Genomic DNA, 18,774 nt, shown 5'->3' with positions numbered 1-18,774 from the left:
GGAAATATAGAATCAACAGCAGTTTTATTATGAGTACATACTGTACACTGGGGTTTTAAATCCTCTCAGAGTGAGACAGATGCGGTGGTTTGACCCGCTCATTATTTCCTACATCAGTCTTTGCTTCCCTTTTTTGTGTTTAGATCCTGCAAAGCCATCTACAGTGCCTTGTGAAAGTATTCGGCCCCCTTGAACTTTTCAACCTTTCGCCACATTTCAGGCTTCAAACAAAGATAGAAAATTGTAATTTTTTGTCAAGAATCAACAACAAGTGGGACACAATCGTGAAGTGGAACGAAATTTATTGGATATTTTAAACTTTTTTAACAAATATAAACCTGAAAAGTGGGGTGTGCAATATTATTCGGCCCCCTTGCATTAATACTTTGTAGCGCCACCTTTTGCTGCAATTACAGCTGCAAGTCGCTTGGGGTATGTCTCTATCAGTTTTGCACATCCAGAGACTGAAATTCTTGCCCATTCTTCCTTGCAAAACAGCTCGAGCTCAGTGAGGTTGGATGGAGAGCGTTTGTGAACAGCAGTCTTCAGCTCTGCCCACAGATTCTCGATTGGATTCAGGTCTGGACTTTGACTTGGCCATTCTAACACCTGGATATGTTTATTTGTGAACCATTCCATTGTAGATTTGGCTTTATGTTTTGGATCATTGTCCTGTTGGAAGATAAATCTCTGTCCCAGTCTCAGGTCTTTTGCAGACTCCAACAGGTTTTCTTCCACAATGGTCCTGTATTTGGCTCCATTCATCTTCCCATCAATTTTAACCATCTTCCCTGTCCCTGCTGAAGAAAAGCAGGCCCAAACCATGAGGCTGCCACCACCATGTTTGACAGTGGGGATGGTGTGTTCAGGGTGATGAGCTGTGTTGCTTTTACGCCAAACATATGGTTTTGCATTGTGGCCAAAAAGTTCCATTTTGGTTTCATCTGACCAGAGCACCTTCTTCCACATGTTTGGTGTGTCTCCCAGGTGGCTTGTGGCAAACTTTAAACGAGACTTTATATGGATATCTTTGAGAAATGGCTTTCTTCTTGCCACTCTTCCATAAAGGCCAGATTTGTGCAGTGTACGACTGATTGTTGTCCTATGGACAGACTCTCCCACCTCAGCTGTAGATCTCTGCAGTTCATCCAGAGTGATCATGGGCCTCTTGGCTGCATCTCTGATCAGTCTTCTCCTTGTTCCAGGTGAAAGTTTAGAGGGACGGCCGGGTCTTGGTAGATCTGCAGTGGTCTGATACTCCTTCCATTTCAATATGATTGCTTGCACAGTGCTCCTTGAGATGTTTAAAGCTTGGGAAATCTTTTGTATCCAAATCCGGCTTTAAACTTCTCCACAACAGTATCTCGGACCTGCCTGGTGTGTTCCTTGGTCTTCATGATGCTCTCTGCACTTTAAACAGAACCCTGAGACTATCACAGAGCAGGTGCATTTATACGGAGACTTGATTACACACAGGTGGATTCTATTTATCATCATCAGTCATTTAGGACAACATTGGATCATTCAGAGATCCTCACTGAACTTCTGGAGTGAGTTTGCTGCACTGAAAGTAAAGGGGCCGAATAATATTGCACACCCCACTTTTCAGTTTTTTATTTGTTAAAAAAGTTTAAAATATCCAATAAATTTCATTCCACTTCACAATTGTGTCCCAATTGTTGTTGATTCTTGACAAAAAATTAAAATTTTATATCTTTATGTTTGAAGCCTGAAATGTGGCGAAAGGTTGAAAAGTTCAAGGGGGCCGAATACTTTTGCAAGGCACTGTATATGCTCTGTTGTGGAAAGCTTCTAAATATTTCATTCTTATTAATGAGGTAATCACTCACACACAAGCCTGAAGCTTTCAGGCCCCTGTTGGTCTGGCGCTACATTTACTAATGTAATCCATCAGTATGTTCACCTCAGCCTCGCTGCTGCTCGATGTTAGTTCACAGACTCCACAAGTATTTAAAAAACAAATTTTAATTGAAAAACCCATCCACATAATTAAAAAGACTCAAATGTACCTGACACATTACTTAAAATACACTGTCAAAAATATAGCAGTTTGAATATTTAAAACCCCCACAGCTTTAATCTTTATTAACCACATTAAATCAATACTGTCAAATGGCAGTTTTTGTTCATCAGTCTATAAACAATGGGTTGTTTGTGCGAAGATTAAACAGTGCGGTATGATTGAAAGGATGTTGCATTGGTTCTTTCCCCATGTATACAATTAGCCAGTGACACTGCAGGATTGAAAAACATCTGAACCTAAACAGCCAAAAACCAGCAACACACTGAACCAACAAATCAACTATTCTCTGGATGGTCATAAAGATGGCAGCATTTAGATGTCTGGGAATAACAATGTAATGAATTTTTAAGACTCAGAAGAGACAAGAGGTAGATATGAAAGTGAAGAACCTAACAATACTTGCTAAATAACAACTTTTAAAGGGATGCCTTTGCAACTTAACTGTTAACATGCTGTCGGCACCACATTTAGTTACTGTTTTACAGACTGCAGTGATGTAGGGGAAAATAAGGAGAAGAGGAACTGAACTTTAATTGACTATCCACATGAAAACAAGCTATTCTGACAAAAACACAAATAAATCTGTTGAGGAAAAAAATGATTCAAATGCTCAGATATCAATGAACACTGTATGGTCTGTATAATAGGATCTGCTGAAATAATGTCTGCTGCTTGTTATATTCTAATCACTGCTTACAGTTACCAACAGAGTTAGTGGTCTAATGGAGTTCGTGACAGATTTTCAAGAGCTTTTAACTCATCTCTGACTGTACTGACTAAACTGACTTGGTCACATATGAACACACATAATTGCTCTCCAAAACAACAGAAAACTGTCCAGAAGTAATGTGATCACCATCGAACTATTCAAACATAAGAGAACAGTCTCATACAAAACATTTAGACTGATTCACATAAAAAGTACAAATATTCTAAATATTCCGTGGCACAGTGGGTCATAGATAAACCTGTACTTTCCTTTTATGTCATTGGAAGAGTGATCAGTAACCCTCAAGCCTAAAAATATCGATTACACACACTGATGAGCATGTGATGCAAAGCCATTTCCTTGAACTTGTCACTGAGCACAGAATGATTGTGGCCTGCTAGTTGGAACAGTCCATGGTTTTTCAGAATCGTTTTATCAGTGGGTCAGTACAAACATTTGAAATGCACAGGCACTGACATAACACTGTCAACCAATCTAAGTTTTTGGGGATCAATTATGCTTCCTTTCCTGTGTGTCCTTTAAAGGGTTTTAAACCTGTGAGTCCTTGCTGTGGGTGACTGTCAGCATGAGAGGCAGCTTACCGAGCGGTATCTCCGACAGGCAGATGTGGTCACTGCTAGCAGAGGAGTGTTCAGAGAAATGTTCAGCTGTGTGTGTGTGTGTGTGTGTGTGTGTTGATTGTAGAAGTGAATGCTACCGTGTGTGTGTCATATGTGCTGTATGTGTGTTTGAGGTATGCATGGCTTCACATGTGTGTCTCAGCAGTTGAGGATGGGCCTGTTTCTGTCTGGTCTGAATGGGAAGACGGAGCTGTCCGAGTCGCTCTTTCCTCTGTGGGGACCGAGTGTAGCCACGGCCTGGATGACAACACACAAAAAATAGTGTTAAAAGATATCTATACATATGCACACACAGACATGTGCATAGTAGAAGACACAGTTAACAGCAAACACACCTTTCTGATAGCTGTCCAGTCCTCCAGGATGTCCAGATCAGGCAGCATGTAGACAATATACGGACGTACACAGAGCTAAGGACAGTGATTGCCACAGGGAGTGACAACAAATTGAAATCAGACACATCAAGATACCGGCATTAGGCATTTTCAGTAGTATCAATATGTACAATAATTGAAGCTTTAGCAAAGGAAGGATATCAGACACCACAGAAGGTCGTCTCCTCTTCTTGTCTGGACTTAGAGCATCTCGCCTCTTCTTCCTCCCCGACAACTCATCATTCCACAGCTCTGATTGAAAAAAAAAAGCCAAAAGATTCACACGCTGTATGCATGCATTCAATTTAATATGCTGGATGTGCATAATGATCTCTTATTGCTTTTATTAGAATGCGCTGCATTTAGCTTTACTTGCATTACAGTGTTAAACACAAGGTAATGACTTTGTTACCTGATGTAATATCTATGCTGTGCCTGTCCTCCTCCAGCCTTCTAATTTTCTCCTCCAGTTCACTCTGCACTGTATCAAACAGCAACAGCTTCTCACTCTACACACAAACACACAATATCATGTAAAACATACAGATCAAACATAAACTACTGCCAAATAAATACAGCAAACTGCACACAATTGCAGCAGGTTAGTAATTTCTCTCTATGATCAGGTGATATAAGACTGTGTGTGTGATTGTGTCTCCAACCTCCCAGTGTTGGCACGCAGCCTGGATCTCACAGTGGTACTTGTTCTTCACAGACTCCAAGCACAACTCTCTGTAGATCCCTGACAAAAACACACACAATGAGAGATTCACAAGAAGGAGCGCTATCACAGGTCATTCATACCATCTGCTGTAAGACTGTACAACATCAGCATTACTGGCTGAAGCTAACATAAACTGGACTATATCATATCATCTTAAACCATGGTAAAATCTTACAATCTTCCACTGCTTGCATTTTTTTGCCCTTGTACAGTAACATTTATTCCACAAGCCACTTTATGCTGATGTCAGAGTGTAGTAGTACTGTATTTATTCATTTTTTATTATTCATTCTTGTATATATTGTACTTATTATTGTTATTATAATTACGATCATTACTGTACATGTGGTTAGTGCTGCTCTGAAAGATGTTTGCTGCTGTAACACTGGAAATTTCCCCTGACGTGGGGAGTAATAAAGGATTATCTTGTCTTATGTGAGATAATGAGGACCAGAGTGTGTCAGATTTTATTCGTGTATCCATCTGTTGGGGTTACCTGCTACTTTGGTGCGGACTTGCATGTTCTCCAGCAGTACCGCCAGAGGCTCGAGATATTCTGCTGCCCGACCGGCCTCCACCTCTGCCAGCTTGCTGTTCACCTGACTGAGACGCTCACGATACAACCTGCACACAGTCACGGGGTAAAGATTTTATATCAAATATTGTTATTTGCAACTTTTTACATTTTATAAAATTCAAACTCAAGACAAACTTGACAAAAACCAGCATCAGTCTTACTGGTCTTTGAGATCTGTGAACTGTTTCTCCAGGTTTGACATTTCATCGAGACACTCCATTCTCCTCCGCTCACAGTCCTCCTCATCCATTTCTGGAACAATATAAAGTGTCAGACAACAGCTATCATCACAAATGATGATATCAAGATGCACATCATAATCAGTACAAATTTCACAAAGTAGGAATTATTAGTCAAACCTTACTTTATGTACAGAGTCTATTTTATACTTTGTTCTTGAAATTCCATTTTCTTTATTACAGCTGTTTATATACTGTAAGTTGCACAGGAATGTTGAGCATATTTTCTTACCAGAGCTGTCTCCATCCTCAGAGACAGAGGAGGTGTCAGAGTCCTCCTCCTCTGAGCTGGATGCCTCATGCTCCTGCTCCTCCACCTCCATCTCTTCAGCTGTATTCTCCTTCTTCTCCCGGTCACGGTGCACCGGCATGACAAGAGGGCAATTTCAAACTGGCAGTGAGAGATAGAACTGTATTTCAGGTAGTCTGTTTTGGTGGTTTTACATACAACAGATAGGAATTTACATTTTAAACACATTACTTGATTCCATTTGGTTAGTTTTAGTCCAAAAGATAAGCTAAGATTTCAAAGCATTCCTACATGTTAGATAACTTCAGGAACACGAGTAGTTCTGTTTGTACATCAGAGAGAGAGAGAGAGAAGTGACTGCATATAACACCTGAATGATTAATCATTGTTGAACATGAAAGACAAAATGCTTTTAGGTCCAACTACATGTGGGCTCATCCACAAAATGACTTGGCAGTTTAAAGCAATTACAAAAGCCACTGTACATTTTACATTTCATTTATTTCACCTGATATAATTGTATAGTGACTGAAAACTCATTTTAGGGGTTTAGGTTGACTGTTTTATCAATAAACAATCAGCACCTGGTACATCCTTCAAGTATTTCTTTATCGTTTAGACTGACTGAGTAATTGGCATAAGTTATTTCTGCCTGTTTAATATCTGTAGTTTTCCAAATGCAGCAAGTAAACTTTATTCTTGGTGAATATTGCTTTTATACATAATATCCTACTTTTGCTATTCTTCTCGACGTGTGACATACTGAGTTACGTAAATGACCATCCCTCATAAACAAGACTGGCGAACTTCTTTATATTATTCAAGATTAAATATTAAGAAGCATTTTAACTGAATAAGAAGAATGTAGCTGTTTGACTTTTTAATCACTGAACGATGCAAAGCAAACAATAAACGACAACACATAGTTAGCATTTCGTTAGCAAGCTAACAAGCATAATTATCACGACTATTTCCAAAAAATACTCCAACAAAGGAGCCTAAACTAAAGCACAACTCCGAGAACAACAAAGTATTGGATGTTTGAGTAAATGTTTAAAGAAAAGTAAAACTTGGAAAAAAGAAGGTTAAACTTACTGTTTTCCTCGGCTACAGGTTCACTCGTGCGTACCAGCTAAGCTAAAAACACTGTACAGCGCTCTTATTTGCAACGGGAACTGTAGTTTTCTGTGTTACTAATAATCATATAATCGAAGGTATAGGAATGATAAACAAACTCCGTTACCCATGATTCAGTGCTACGGCTGGAGGCGGAGAGCTCGAGCAGAATTGTCAAAATGTGTTTAAAAGGGGGAAAAAAACCCTGTTTATGTCAGGAGTATATTGCATTTTATGGCATTCGCATATAACATGATTTAAACACGATAAGTTGAGCTATGTTTGCGTTGAATTTATCTGGTATCTATTATTTTGTTTTCCCTCATCCCTCCTCCGCCATGATGTTTTCTAAGTGGACAGCTAACCAGTTAGCTTAGCCCTAAGGCAGCGGACTGAAGGGAGGTGCGATGGATGGATGCGTTGCCCCGCTACGTTGTACATATTTGTCTTAGTTAAAACAGTATGCGCGCTCTCCGACATATTCCCCCCTCAGATATGCTCCGTGCTGTTGCGGAGGGCTGCTAGTTCGTTAATAAATGATCGAGGAGCATCGGTTTTTCCTTATAGTTTGAAGATTAACGCTAGCCGAGGCTGTTGAAGCGGCTATACGGCTAGCTCCTCCTTGCTGTCTGCCATCGCATTCTTGTGTCTCCTGCCTCAGGAATGTTCTCCAAAAAACCTCATGGAGACGTTAAGAAATCAACACAGAAAGTGTTGGACCCGAAGAAGGACGTGCTGACGAGGCTCAAGCATCTTAGAATAGTCATAGGTAAGTTAAAAATCCCCTTTAAGCAGCTAACAGGTTAGCGTCTGCGTGCCAGTGTCACACAAAAGTAATCTTGAAAATCACGAAATTCAAAGTTTACATGAATGTTAACAATCACCGAGGCCATATGTCACAAACCTGAAGGTAATGTCAAGTTTTTTAACATCGACTCATTATTTCGGCATCATATCTGTTGTCCAGTATGAGCCATTTGTATCATTAAATGTAAGTTTTAAGTCATCGCATGGTTTCTTTTTCCCCTTCAGAATGACAGCACTATTCATAGCCTCTTCTAGACAGGCTTAAAGTGAATGAGACTAGCTGTTTCTGCTATCACCAGAATCTTTCGGGTTATAAGAGGGTTATAGGCATGATTTATCTTACGTCTAAGTGGCATCTCTTTTAAATGGTCACATTTTGCAAGGAGTTTGACATAGGTATGGTCTCTGCATTGAGTAAAATCGAGGTGATGTGTGTTATACTGACTGTATTAAAAGTAGCTGGACATTAATGTTGCACGCTGCTAGTCCGGATGTTGTGATTTCTACAGGGGCGTGCCTGAGTGTTGGACAAAGGCCTGATGTGTGAGAAATGCTGAGGATTTTAACGTTGAGATGTGTTACAATGCAGCACCAGTCCGAGTTTACTGAATGTGTGGGAGAGAAGGGAGGATGGCAGGGTGTTAATAAGTGATGGTAGTGTTAGGGCGTGTGTGTGTGTGTGTGTGTGTGTGTGTGTGTGTGTGTGTGTGTGTGTGTGTTTGTGTTTGTGTGTGTATCTTTCACTAACACACACACACTTGCTCTCACGCATACCTACAAATACACATTCACTGGGTGCAGCGGGAAATAGCCTCTACTATTTCCTCTCTCTGTCCAGTACAGTAGCTGCTCTTCCTGTTTCTATTGTAAGAGCTACTGGGCTCTGTGTTTGTGTACATGAGACGGAGGGAGAGAGGGGTGTGCCTCTGCTCTGTGCTCTATGGGGAACACAGGACCATGATAACAATTCGAGACATGCACGCACAAAACACTGGTGCAGAAAAAATGAGAGGGAATATTGGCAACGCCTGAGAGAGAATACTTAGAAGAGTGAACAATGATTAACTCGCAGTTTCATCAATCATGGCTCTGTTAGTTGATGTGTTTAATAGTAAAAGTTCCACCTAAGAGAAAAGACAGGCTTCATAATAGACTCAAGAGCAAGAAGTACTGGTCTGTGTAGTTGATGTTGTTTCGCACTGCCTTGGATGTTTACCACTGTCATTGCAGGAAACGTACAGTAAGCGGATACCAAGACTGTTGAGCAATTTTTTAAATTTCAAGGAATAGCTAATACCTGACCTGACAGCTGCGTTGGCTTTGTAATCTATTTGGTGCAATCGGGTTATTAAGCAACCGCTGTCAGGTTCTGTTCAGCCCTGTTGTTCATTCCAGACTGAAAAAAATAACAGTAGTTGTGTTTTGGAAAATGGCTTAACTTGTGCTATGTTTGTATAAAGTTAAAATGGTCAAACCCTGGTACAAATAAAGACAGTATTGTTTTAGCCGTTTACCACGCTATATTAAATGAGACAAAATTCTATTTACATATAACATTACAAGGTCAGGATTTCCTTCCATTATAAGAAGTCAGACTCTTTAAAGAGGTCAGAAGTTGTAGTAAATATTGTGTTAAAATGTCAGTCCCAAGAGGAAATGATAGAAAATCACTCAGCTAGGCCACTGAGACCTTACAAGGACAGCCGTTAGGGCACAGATGGTTTCAGTGTGTCTCTGTGGCAGAGTTCAGCTTTCTGTCTTCATATAAACAAACCCAAAGACCGTCACTAGAGACTCTTCTGAATGTGTGTGTACCTATGTAATGCTTGGAATTGTCAGTGAGGACTCTGTCTTTCAGTTTTGACCCTGAAAGCCTGCAGTGGTGGTTTTATTCTTAGTAGTTGTGTTTTATCTCAGTGTCTCCACTCTAATGACAGCCAGCAGTGCTGAGGTCAGAAACACACCAAGGTAAACTTTCCATTCTTTAGAACAGTGTGTATGTTAAACTGTGGCTTGACATGACACGGGTGTTTTTAGAGAACCTCAGATGCAGCAGTGAGGTTACATTACTCAAATATACTTCCTGTAATGAAAAGTCAGAACTATGTGGTCTTCACAACAGACCTTTTTTTTTCCATTATGCGTTTAGCCTTCAAAGTCCAAAGCATTTAGACTGTTAATAAACAGAGAGGGTCCTGCAGCTGATTTAAAACACTTTACTTAGATATCCTGTACATGTGATTTTGTCCCTTCTCACTCTTATATTTTTTTGTTTGCTGTAAACGGTATTTTATGTGTTTTCTGTTTTTATTTTACTGCTTGAACAGAGGTAGACATTTGAAGTGGTCAAGTTAAAGGAGCACACGTGATGTTTTCTGTGCACAGTGATGGTATGTTTTATGAACATATGATGTGCGGGATGAAGCTGGAGGCAAACACTGAAGCAGGACACTGTTTTCAGCTCTGAGACAGTATAGATTTGTTGGGCAATCAAAGACAGGTTTTTACAATCTGCACAACAACTTTTTGCACTACTGGCATCTTGCACTTTAACAGTTACATTTATTCCACAAGCCACTTTATGTTGCTGTCATTATAGTGTAGTAATACTGTATTTATTCATTTTTCATTTTTGTATATAGTGTACATATTATTGTTATTATAATTATTATTATTACTGTACATATGTTCAGTTCTGCTTTGAAAGATGCTGCTGCTGTAAAAACAGGAGCAGTAAAGTATTATCTTATCTTTTCTTATCTCATCTTAAACAGTTAGATTTAGATTTTTGTTCTTTTGCTGAAAGTGTATGTTGGTAATTTTCCTGCTTTATTTCCCTCTAATTTCCCAGAAAATGCAGAGCCTGCAGAGCTGAAACAGTTCTTTGACCTGAATTATTCCCATATCTACTATGTCTTCTTTGAGAACTTTGTCACCATTGAGGTCAGCCTCAAGCAAAAAGGTAAGTTTTACTAGTAGTCACAGTCAAAAACAATTCCTTAACAGAGGATTCTGTTGTAGGTATAAATACATCTACTATGTTGTTGCATCGCCTTCAAGCTCATCTCTATTTTTCAGGTCATAAGTCCCAGAGGGAGGAGCTGGACTCAATCCTCTTCATTTTTGAGGTATTGACATCCTACAAATCTCTGCTCAATGTTTAAGTATAATAATAGGATTTAAAAATATTGTGAAGTTTAATTTCACTGGCATTTGCTTCTTACCACTCCTGGTATGTAACAGGAAGTTAATTTAAATGCATAATGTTGATTTTTTTTGAATTACATTGGGTCAGATTGATGTAGATTATTGAAGACAAAGGGCTTTGGTAAATTGTATTGGAGATTTTTTGCCATGGAAAGACACAGGAGATGTTAGGAAAGAGAGCAGGGGATTGGCATGCACCAGAGGTCTGGGCTGCTTGGGAGCTAAACTGAGGACTCACTACTTGAAGGCATTTGCTCTAATGTGGTATGCACCCTAACCACTCGGCTGTCAGGTCACCCTGAGATAAAAGCTTCACTCTAACTGAATTCAGGGTAGCTACAGAATAGACTCCTGACATTTATCTAAATCACTGAGGTGTTTGTGATTCCAAGAGCTTTAACTTTCTGTCGGTGGTCCAGGTCAGTACCATAACACCAGCTGGCATTTACCTCAGACTGAGACCACTGGCATTTAGCAACACCCAGAGCTGAGTGGTGGTGCTTGGGTAGCAGGGATAAGATAGCTCTAGATGTGTGTGTCTGTTACTGACCTCCACTTGCCCCTCAACACAGTTAATATTCTGACCAGGCCTGTGCAAAGCGCAGGTCCGGTGAGAAGTTAGAATAAAGAATGTGCTTAAGGCATGTTTCCCCTAGTAATTATATGTTAATCTGGGGCTGGACAATGCTCAGAGTTTCTAGAGTTACCGAATACTTGTTTCCTTAAAATAATGATATGGCATGATAACTATATAAAAAGCACTTTGCACTTTTTCTAAAATAAGGGAGCAACCAACCAACTAGTGAAATTTAATGATGAATTGTTTTAACTACAGTGGGAGAGTTTATCTTGATATCCAGCCCTCCTTGAAACAAAAGATATGTAACGCTCACTCATAACGAGCAACATTAATTATCATAATGGAAAAAATGTCTTAAATGATAATTTTCTCAATCTGAATCTTTTTTTCTCCAGAAAATCCTCCAGCTCCTACCAGAGAGAATCCAGAGCCGATGGCAGTTCCACAGCATTGGTAAAAGAACATTCAACTCCCTTCTTGAAACCAGTGTTTTTATAGTCAGATTGAATGAATTTTGGAAAGTGTGGCCTCTAACTTGACTATTTCATCTAATGTCAGAGATCAGCTGGCACCAAAATGTTTTTCCCCAGGCCTGCATGCATGAATATTTTACTTTGATGTATTTGCTGCTTTTTGACAACTCATTTTCTATCTAAGTAGGTAAAACCAGCTGTGTACTGTATATTGATTTGACATGACTTTCTCTCTCAGGGCTGATCCTCAAGAAGCTGTTGCACACTGGAAACTCTCTCAAGGTACTGCTCTTAGTCCTTGATGCTGGCCCAGTCCCAATCTCCACCCTATGGGCTCAGCACTAAACCCTTACAGATTTAGCTGACATCACAGCTGTAGTGCTCGAGTTCGTGAGGGCTCAAAATGGACTAAAAAGGAGGAATGAGGCACACCATCATGACAGCTCATGTTGCTTGGAAACAATGCATTGCTAATAAAGGAGTATTTGAACTAGTATTTCATTTGCAGTGATTAGCTCCCTATTTGTGATGTTATGATGTTTAACTGTTTTACCAAAAGTCAGGAAAGCTATGAACATCTGTAAACACCTGTACAGATGTTGGCCTGAAAATACAAACTACTTTACAAATATGTAATGAGTAGTCACTATATGATGATTTCTTCCCTGCACCATACATGCTCAGTGTGTGTACATTTTACTGGGGGCAAGAGAGCCATTTGTTTATATGTCACCAATTTCAGCATCTACTATGGTGAGTCTGCAGATATGCAGACTCACAGAAAGACTCATAGCTCTAGTGCCCTTGGCGTTTTTACTTAACAGGAATGCACCCCAAAATCCTTGAATCTGTGAGTGTGGAGATTGGAATTGGACCACTACATTACCTGTCGGTCATAGCCCTGTGACCCAGATTCTCCCTGCCCTCTAAAATATGTATATAGTCCTAATTCCCAAGTCCTACGTTTGATTAACACTAAAAGCTGCTAGTAACACCAACTAATGTAGATCCTCTTCTTTATATCTGTTCTCTTTCTCTTGTCTTTCTCTTGTAGATCCGTCGTGAAGGCGTGCGCTTGTTCTTGTTATGGATGCAGGCATTGCAGACTAATGCAGAGCGTGAGCAGCTCTGCATGTTTGCCTGTTTGATTCCTGGTTTCCCAGCTCCACTCTGCCATGGGACTCCACGCACCCTTGATACCCTGATCAACCCACCGCTGACTTTGACTGAGAGTTAGTAGAATAAACACACACACACACACACACAACATACACACTAATCTAATGGGTTAGCGTTCAACTGCCATTGAGAAAATAAGCTGGTTGCTCTTTTGGTGCACCTTTGACATGATATTATGTCTTAAAAACCTGCACATTTTCTCCACAGGATTTACACAGGGAGAAATGTTTGAGTGTAATATTAAATCCATCCACTTCTCCTGCCTATAGCTCAGGTGACCCCAGAAGAAATCACTCCCCTGGTTCCTCCCCAGTCAGGTGACAAAAACCAAGAAGACCTCAATGCCTACTTTCTAGAAGCTCTACTGAAATACATGGTAAACCAGGTATTATCATCATTCTTTACTAACACAATTAACACAGCATCATCACACTGTTGTAAATGTTGCAGTGCCTTACTAATGCCACAAATGCTGATAACATGGGTGATAGCAGGTATTCGGTCCTTCACTCACTGGTTTTGTCCTTTACAGATTTGATTGTAGAATAAGTATTGATCCTTACTGGAATCATTTACCCACTAAAATACCAACTGCATCCCCTGTTGGCACACACTGACTTTGCGCTTGTGTCTTCTCTGCTTGCTGCCATCACACACATGCATGCAGCTGTGCAGACACTGATAACATTCTCCGTTGAAACAATGGTGCTCTTCTGCGCTCGACCCTAGTCTATGTGCGTAATGCTCTCTGTATAACACAAGCTTGTTTGTGTGTGGGTGTTTGTGTGTGTCGACCAGGCAAAGTCTCTCGAGTGGCGGTGTAAAGAGAACCATGAACGTGGCTTCAGCTTCCTCTTTGGTCACTTCAGGAAGTTTTACCTTCCTCACATCTTTCCCAACTTCGCTATGGAAACCAGCCTCTACAACCCCATGTTGGGTCAGTACTGTTAAGTCATTCAGAGCTACGTGATACAATAAATCATAGAATGCGGTGGAACACATTGCATTAACAGTGATATTCTATGTAACACAGTTTTTGTCTTTCCTTTAGATGTGCCTCCGATGCGTCCGAAGCCGTACTACAGTGTGGTGCGCAGAGAGCAGGATGGCGGTGAAACACTGTACTGCACCAAGGAGAGTTTCCTTCAAGCCCGAGTCATCTTCATCCGCTGGCTGGTTTCCTTCTGGCTGGAACCTCGACCCAACACACAGACACACATCCCAGGAACAGAGGGAGAGAACGTCCCCAAGAACATACAGGTCACACAAGTTGACTGTATGGTTTGACTTTTAGTTTGCTTCTGTACAGTCAGCTTAATGAACTCATGCCAGTGATCCAGATCTTTTTTTTTTGGTCATTCAGGCATCACGTTTAGTTTGCGAAATATTACAAAACTGCAAAGAAGTGGCTCCTCTGATTTCCATTCATTGTTCTATCTCCCTGTGTCATCATTCTCACCTCCAGCGAGCAGCCGCCGGACTGGCTGCTCGATCTGCAGGCAGCTCAGACGACAGCAGTGGAGGAGGGCTTCGGTCTGACAGCCACCTGGAAGGCAGCATGAGCTCATCTGGGCCAGGAGGGGGTAGCATGGGGCTCTCTGGAGGTCCAGGGACTGTGGGTGAACCTGAGCAAAGCCACTCCAACACATCTACACTGACAGAGAGAGAGCCCAGTTCCTCCTCACTCTGCTCCATGGACGAAGAACAGCTGACAGACATGGAGGTGGTGAGGAGAGTGCTGACCAGCTCCAGAACCAACGTCAACTTCATCACGGAGATCTTTAGACAGGTTAAAGAGAAATAATTACTTATCAGGGAGTGGGGACATTATGTAACTGACATTTTCAATGGGTCACACCGTCAACACTTTGAATGCAGTGTCTGTATTTGGAGTGGATGTAGGTGACTCTTCTCCTCTTTTTCACTGCATTCATTTATAGGTGACTTTGTACTAACACTCTCTTACAGTGGAAGATGCAAATAATAGGCAACATTATTCCCCCAAAATAACCTGTTTATATCTATTATTCTGTTTCCATCGAAATAGGCTTTTCTACTTCCCATGTGTGAGGCGGCTGCAATGCGAAAAGTGGTCCGTGTTTACCAGGAGTGGATCTCCATGGAGGACAAGCCAGTGTTTATGAAGGAACCAGAGGAGGGCCCTTATCCTATAGCCACAGGTGGCAGTCTGGATTCAGGTTCTCAACTCGGAGACAAAGAAGATGAGGTGAGAAATGTCTTAAAACCAGCAACGTGATGTACATAGAAGGCCATGTGAACTGATATTTACTAACATATGACTTCCAAATACCATCTTTTTTCCAGCTTCTTATCTTCAGATTTTGTCTTCTACATTTTAAGTCTGGAGAAAGCTGTTTATAGGGACTTTGTAGCTGTGTGCAGGATGGTAAAACTCAGCTACATGTTTATTTTCTCTCATTTTCAGGCAATGAACAAAGTGATTGACAGTGAGTTACTGGAGTACAGTGTTCATGCTGGAGTTCAGACGACACTACAGGTATAGTTTTAAGACTGACTTTTAGTGTTTCTCTTTGTCTCACTCGTGCATACACATTCACACTTATAACCGTCTCATTGTTGCAGCATCATGGCTGCTGTTCTTTCTTTACCCTGTGAAATCGTCTTTTAAGATTTAAGTCACCCTTTTTTCATTCTGTGTCACTGTCACGTCTCCAGGTATTTATAACCCACTCCTCCAACGTCTTCTTATTGGAACCAGCCAATGACATCAAGATCCTTTTAGAGGAGCATGTTGACATGTGCAAACGAGTCCTGAACATCTACCGCAGCCTTGTCATGCATGAAACCATGGACCAGAAAACATGGTAAGAAAGAAACATAACACTATAAAAACATGTGCAACATACATTTCATTAGCGTGATGTCATTGTTAAAACAAAACACAAGGGTTCCATCACATCTGCTTGCCTCTGATTGATGCTTCAGCTTTAATCTGTGTGCCTGTATTTGTTTGTAGGGAACAAATCCTCCTGGTTCTGCTGAGAGTGACAGAGTCTGTGATGAAAAGGCCTCCATCCATCATGCCTCCAGGCAAGAAGAACAACACACTGTCAGGCAGATTGGCTGGACCCATCTTTCAGGTGCATATCTCACAATGTTTTCATAAGGGCTGAGCCTACAAACAGGAGACAATTGTGTTCTAATTAATAAAATTAATGAATGAACAGGTACACTGTTGCAGTCAATTTGTTTTCTGTTGACGTTCAGAAACATTAGAAAACATGTCTTCTAATATGCTAGGTAATGACGGTATCCAGTAAAGGTGCATTTATAGCAATGTGATTATTTGAATACATAGTCTTGGCTTATCAAGCATCTTCTTGCCTTGTTTCATCAATTGAAAACATCTTTTATTTCGTCCCTCTCTTTCTGTATAGACACTTATTGTAGCCTGGATTAAGGGGAACTTAAACGTCTATATCAGCAGAGAACTGTGGGACGATCTCCTCTCAGTCCTGTCCTCTCTAACCTGCTGGGAGGAGCTGGTCACTGAGTGGTCACTCACCATGGAGACCCTCACAAAGGTACTGATGCCTACCCTATTTTAAATGTTACTACATTTTAGCGTGACCACATCTCCCTGTGTTCTGCCATTAGTGTGGCTAGATAAATTAAAATAAACATTGCATTTATTATAGAAGATACCATCTGAAACAGTGGAATAATGTGCGTGAAAGAGTTGACGTGATGTTTATGTCTTTGTGTCTTAGGTGTTGGCAAGGAACCTGTACAGTGTTGATCTGAATGAGCTGCCTCTGGACAAACTCAGTGAACAAAAACAGAAGAAACATAAAGGAAAAGGTTAGTCATTCTGCAGACACTTTCACAGGTCTTTGGGGAAAAAACACATCTTCCTAATAGCAGGTTCTGACCTCATTTTACGTGAGCCAACTACATCTGTTGAAATCTGTTTACACATTGTCATTGTCCTGATTCTGTTAACTGATGTCCAAAAAGACAAGAATTTAGCACAGATATTCCAGCTTATGATTACAGTTTCATAGTAAGAATATGTACCAAGTCAAAAGAAACTTTTGATTTATTTGATATTAATATTATACTCAGTAGATTTTAAAATCAGTATATTTAGAAAATATAGCACGCATTGACATTTGAGAGAAATTAAAATTTTATATCACGTCTGTATAATAGACCTTTGATAGACATATTATCAGCTCAACGTTATGCAGCCAAAAATCTTCCAGTATGACTGAATGTGCCCTGAAAAAAAGAAAACATTCTGTCTCCATCACTACTCCAGGCATCGGTTCAGAGGGCCAGCGGCAGATTGTGGATCGTTCCTTCTCTAAAGGCTGGAGCAGAGACCAGCCAGGTCAGGCAGCAGCCATGAGGCAGCGAAGCGCCACCACCGCTGGCTCACCAGGCATCGAAAAAGCCCGAAGTATTGTCCGTCAGAAGACTGTGGGTCAGTATCTTCTGTTCTTAGGTGTCTGCCCTCCTTCTCTGTTTTGAGTTACAACTTTAAAAGTTAAAAGAAACACTGACTCCCACACATTGCTTCGTCTATGTAAACTGGCTAGCTTGGTGTTGTGTATGAGAGTCTTCAGAGTGCACCAATAGAAATCCAGTGTCCTATCCTTCCTCAGTACACCCCACAAAACTCTTCTGTTTTCTTAAGTACGTTTTTTTTAAAACCTGAGTCTCCTCTTTCCTTCTCCCTGTCCTCTGACAGGAAGTTTTGGCTTATGCTCACTGTCATTTCTCCTACTAAGCAGAGTGTTGTTTATGCAAAATCTTCTGCTGTGACCGATTGTGTGACGGGAGTGACAACATTACCTCATGCACTACAGTACTAGCTTATAGCAAGAAAATAAGAACTCATGATAATAGTACATAATAATCTGGAAAGTCTGACTTGGGGATATATGTAGAATGTAGTGTACTGAAATGCCAGAACAGAGATAGTAATGTTAGAAATTTGTCATATTGCTTTCATTTAACGTCTGCTTATAACTACTTGTATTACTGACATCCATCCATCCATTATCTATACGCCAGTTAATCCTCATTAGGGCCGCAGGGGGCTGGAGTCTATCCCAGCTGACTTAAGGTCCTTACACACCGGGTGCGTTTTTTACGTGCGTTTTTTTCGGACGTCAATATTTTTTTTCGAACCTGTATCCTGTCAATCGGCAACGTTTTCTCGCTCAGCGATTTTGCGGCTTTTATTTTTTCGGATCATGGTCGATTTTTCTAAAGTTTCGCATTCTTTGTGACCACTTCTGACCAATCAGATTGCGTGTTGTTGCGACGTCCCATTCACCGGCATACAACATACTTTTCACTGTCAATTGCGTTGATGTCACGGTCATCAATTAGGTCTCGGTTGTTACCTTACGTTTATGGATTATAGTTTAATGTTGTGCTTACCCGGTACTGGCCCCGACTCACATTACAGTACATGATATCAAGACAGAAAGACATCGCAACACATCTAATCAGAACTGAAAATAATCCGTCCGGTGTTGTGTTTTCTGCTTTTAGTATCTGTGGCATATGGTAGATATTATTATTATTCATACTTTATAGTTGAAGAAGTGAAGAAGATGTGGAGGAATTTGAGGGACACGTACGTGAGAAAGAAGAGAGAGGAGGGAGAAATGACGAGGAGTGGCCAGGCAGGTGGAAAACAGAAGAAGAGGTGGAAATACATTACGGCAACGTCTTCCTCCCCTTCGGAAAGTCGCAAAAACGCATCGTGCTTGATATGTATGGACAGGTGCGTCAAAACTCGCATCCGAGTATTTCGCAATTTCGCATCGTTTATTCGCATCGCTCCCGGTGTGTAAGG

General features: G+C 40.7%; 2 protein-coding genes across 8 annotated transcripts in view; one reads left to right on the top strand and one right to left on the bottom strand.

Annotated features, from left to right (window-relative positions):
* Positions 1–1,968: 1,968 nt before the first annotated feature.
* On the bottom strand, positions 1,969–6,782 carry brms1la (BRMS1 like transcriptional repressor a). Its single transcript, XM_022201658.2, has 9 exons — positions 6,654–6,782; positions 5,541–5,699; positions 5,231–5,321; positions 4,989–5,116; positions 4,431–4,510; positions 4,181–4,277; positions 3,931–4,020; positions 3,730–3,794; positions 1,969–3,631 (listed from the first exon to the last, which is right to left on the bottom strand). Exons 2-9 carry the CDS (start codon positions 5,677–5,679, stop codon positions 3,533–3,535), a joined length of 789 nt encoding a protein of 262 aa, XP_022057350.1. The 5' UTR covers positions 5,680–5,699; positions 6,654–6,782; the 3' UTR covers positions 1,969–3,532.
* Positions 6,783–6,888: 106 nt separating this feature from the next.
* ralgapa1 (Ral GTPase activating protein catalytic subunit alpha 1) overlaps positions 6,889–18,774 on the top strand; it is a 76,550-nt gene continuing 64,664 nt past the window's right edge. For 4 of the 7 annotated variants that reach the window (XM_022201656.2, XM_022201655.2, XM_022201651.2 and 1 more), the window contains exons 1-17: positions 6,889–7,443; positions 10,333–10,443; positions 10,560–10,609; positions 11,664–11,721; positions 11,980–12,023; positions 12,796–12,973; positions 13,190–13,305; positions 13,719–13,857; positions 13,972–14,180; positions 14,386–14,709; positions 14,968–15,147; positions 15,367–15,438; positions 15,618–15,766; positions 15,919–16,042; positions 16,340–16,486; positions 16,673–16,763; positions 17,224–17,388. In XM_022201656.2, the coding sequence (XP_022057348.1) occupies positions 7,338–7,443; positions 10,333–10,443; positions 10,560–10,609; positions 11,664–11,721; positions 11,980–12,023; positions 12,796–12,973; positions 13,190–13,305; positions 13,719–13,857; positions 13,972–14,180; positions 14,386–14,709; positions 14,968–15,147; positions 15,367–15,438; positions 15,618–15,766; positions 15,919–16,042; positions 16,340–16,486; positions 16,673–16,763; positions 17,224–17,388 (2,263 nt within the window). In that variant the 5' untranslated portion in view covers positions 6,889–7,337. Of the gene's footprint in view, positions 7,444–10,332; positions 10,444–10,559; positions 10,610–11,663; positions 11,722–11,979; positions 12,024–12,795; positions 12,974–13,189; positions 13,306–13,718; positions 13,858–13,953; positions 14,181–14,385; positions 14,710–14,967; positions 15,148–15,366; positions 15,439–15,617; positions 15,767–15,918; positions 16,043–16,339; positions 16,487–16,672; positions 16,764–17,223; positions 17,389–18,774 lie in introns of all 7 variants that reach the window. The other 3 variants (XM_051957963.1, XM_051957958.1, XM_051957962.1) reach the window with 2 other exon arrangements.

This window comes from Acanthochromis polyacanthus, chromosome 1 (assembly GCF_021347895.1).
Source record: "Acanthochromis polyacanthus isolate Apoly-LR-REF ecotype Palm Island chromosome 1, KAUST_Apoly_ChrSc, whole genome shotgun sequence".
Taxonomy (NCBI): Eukaryota; Metazoa; Chordata; class Actinopteri; family Pomacentridae; genus Acanthochromis; species Acanthochromis polyacanthus.
The sequence above is the reverse complement of the archived record's forward strand: the minus strand, read 5'-3'. Positions and strand labels throughout refer to the sequence as shown.

Bases quoted from the DNA above. Each gene is read 5' to 3' on its own strand.
- brms1la (XM_022201658.2), bottom strand. From the start codon at position 5,679: ATGCCGGTGCACCGTGACCGGGAGAAGAAGGAGAATACAGCTGAAGAG. The intron at 4,511-4,988 runs GTAACCCCAACA...TGTTTTTGTCAG, and splicing joins AGTCCGCACCAAAGTAGCAG to GGATCTACAGAGAGTTGTGC. The intron at 3,632-3,729 runs GTGTGTTTGCTG...GTTGTCATCCAG, and splicing joins ACTGGACAGCTATCAGAAAG to GCCGTGGCTACACTCGGTCC.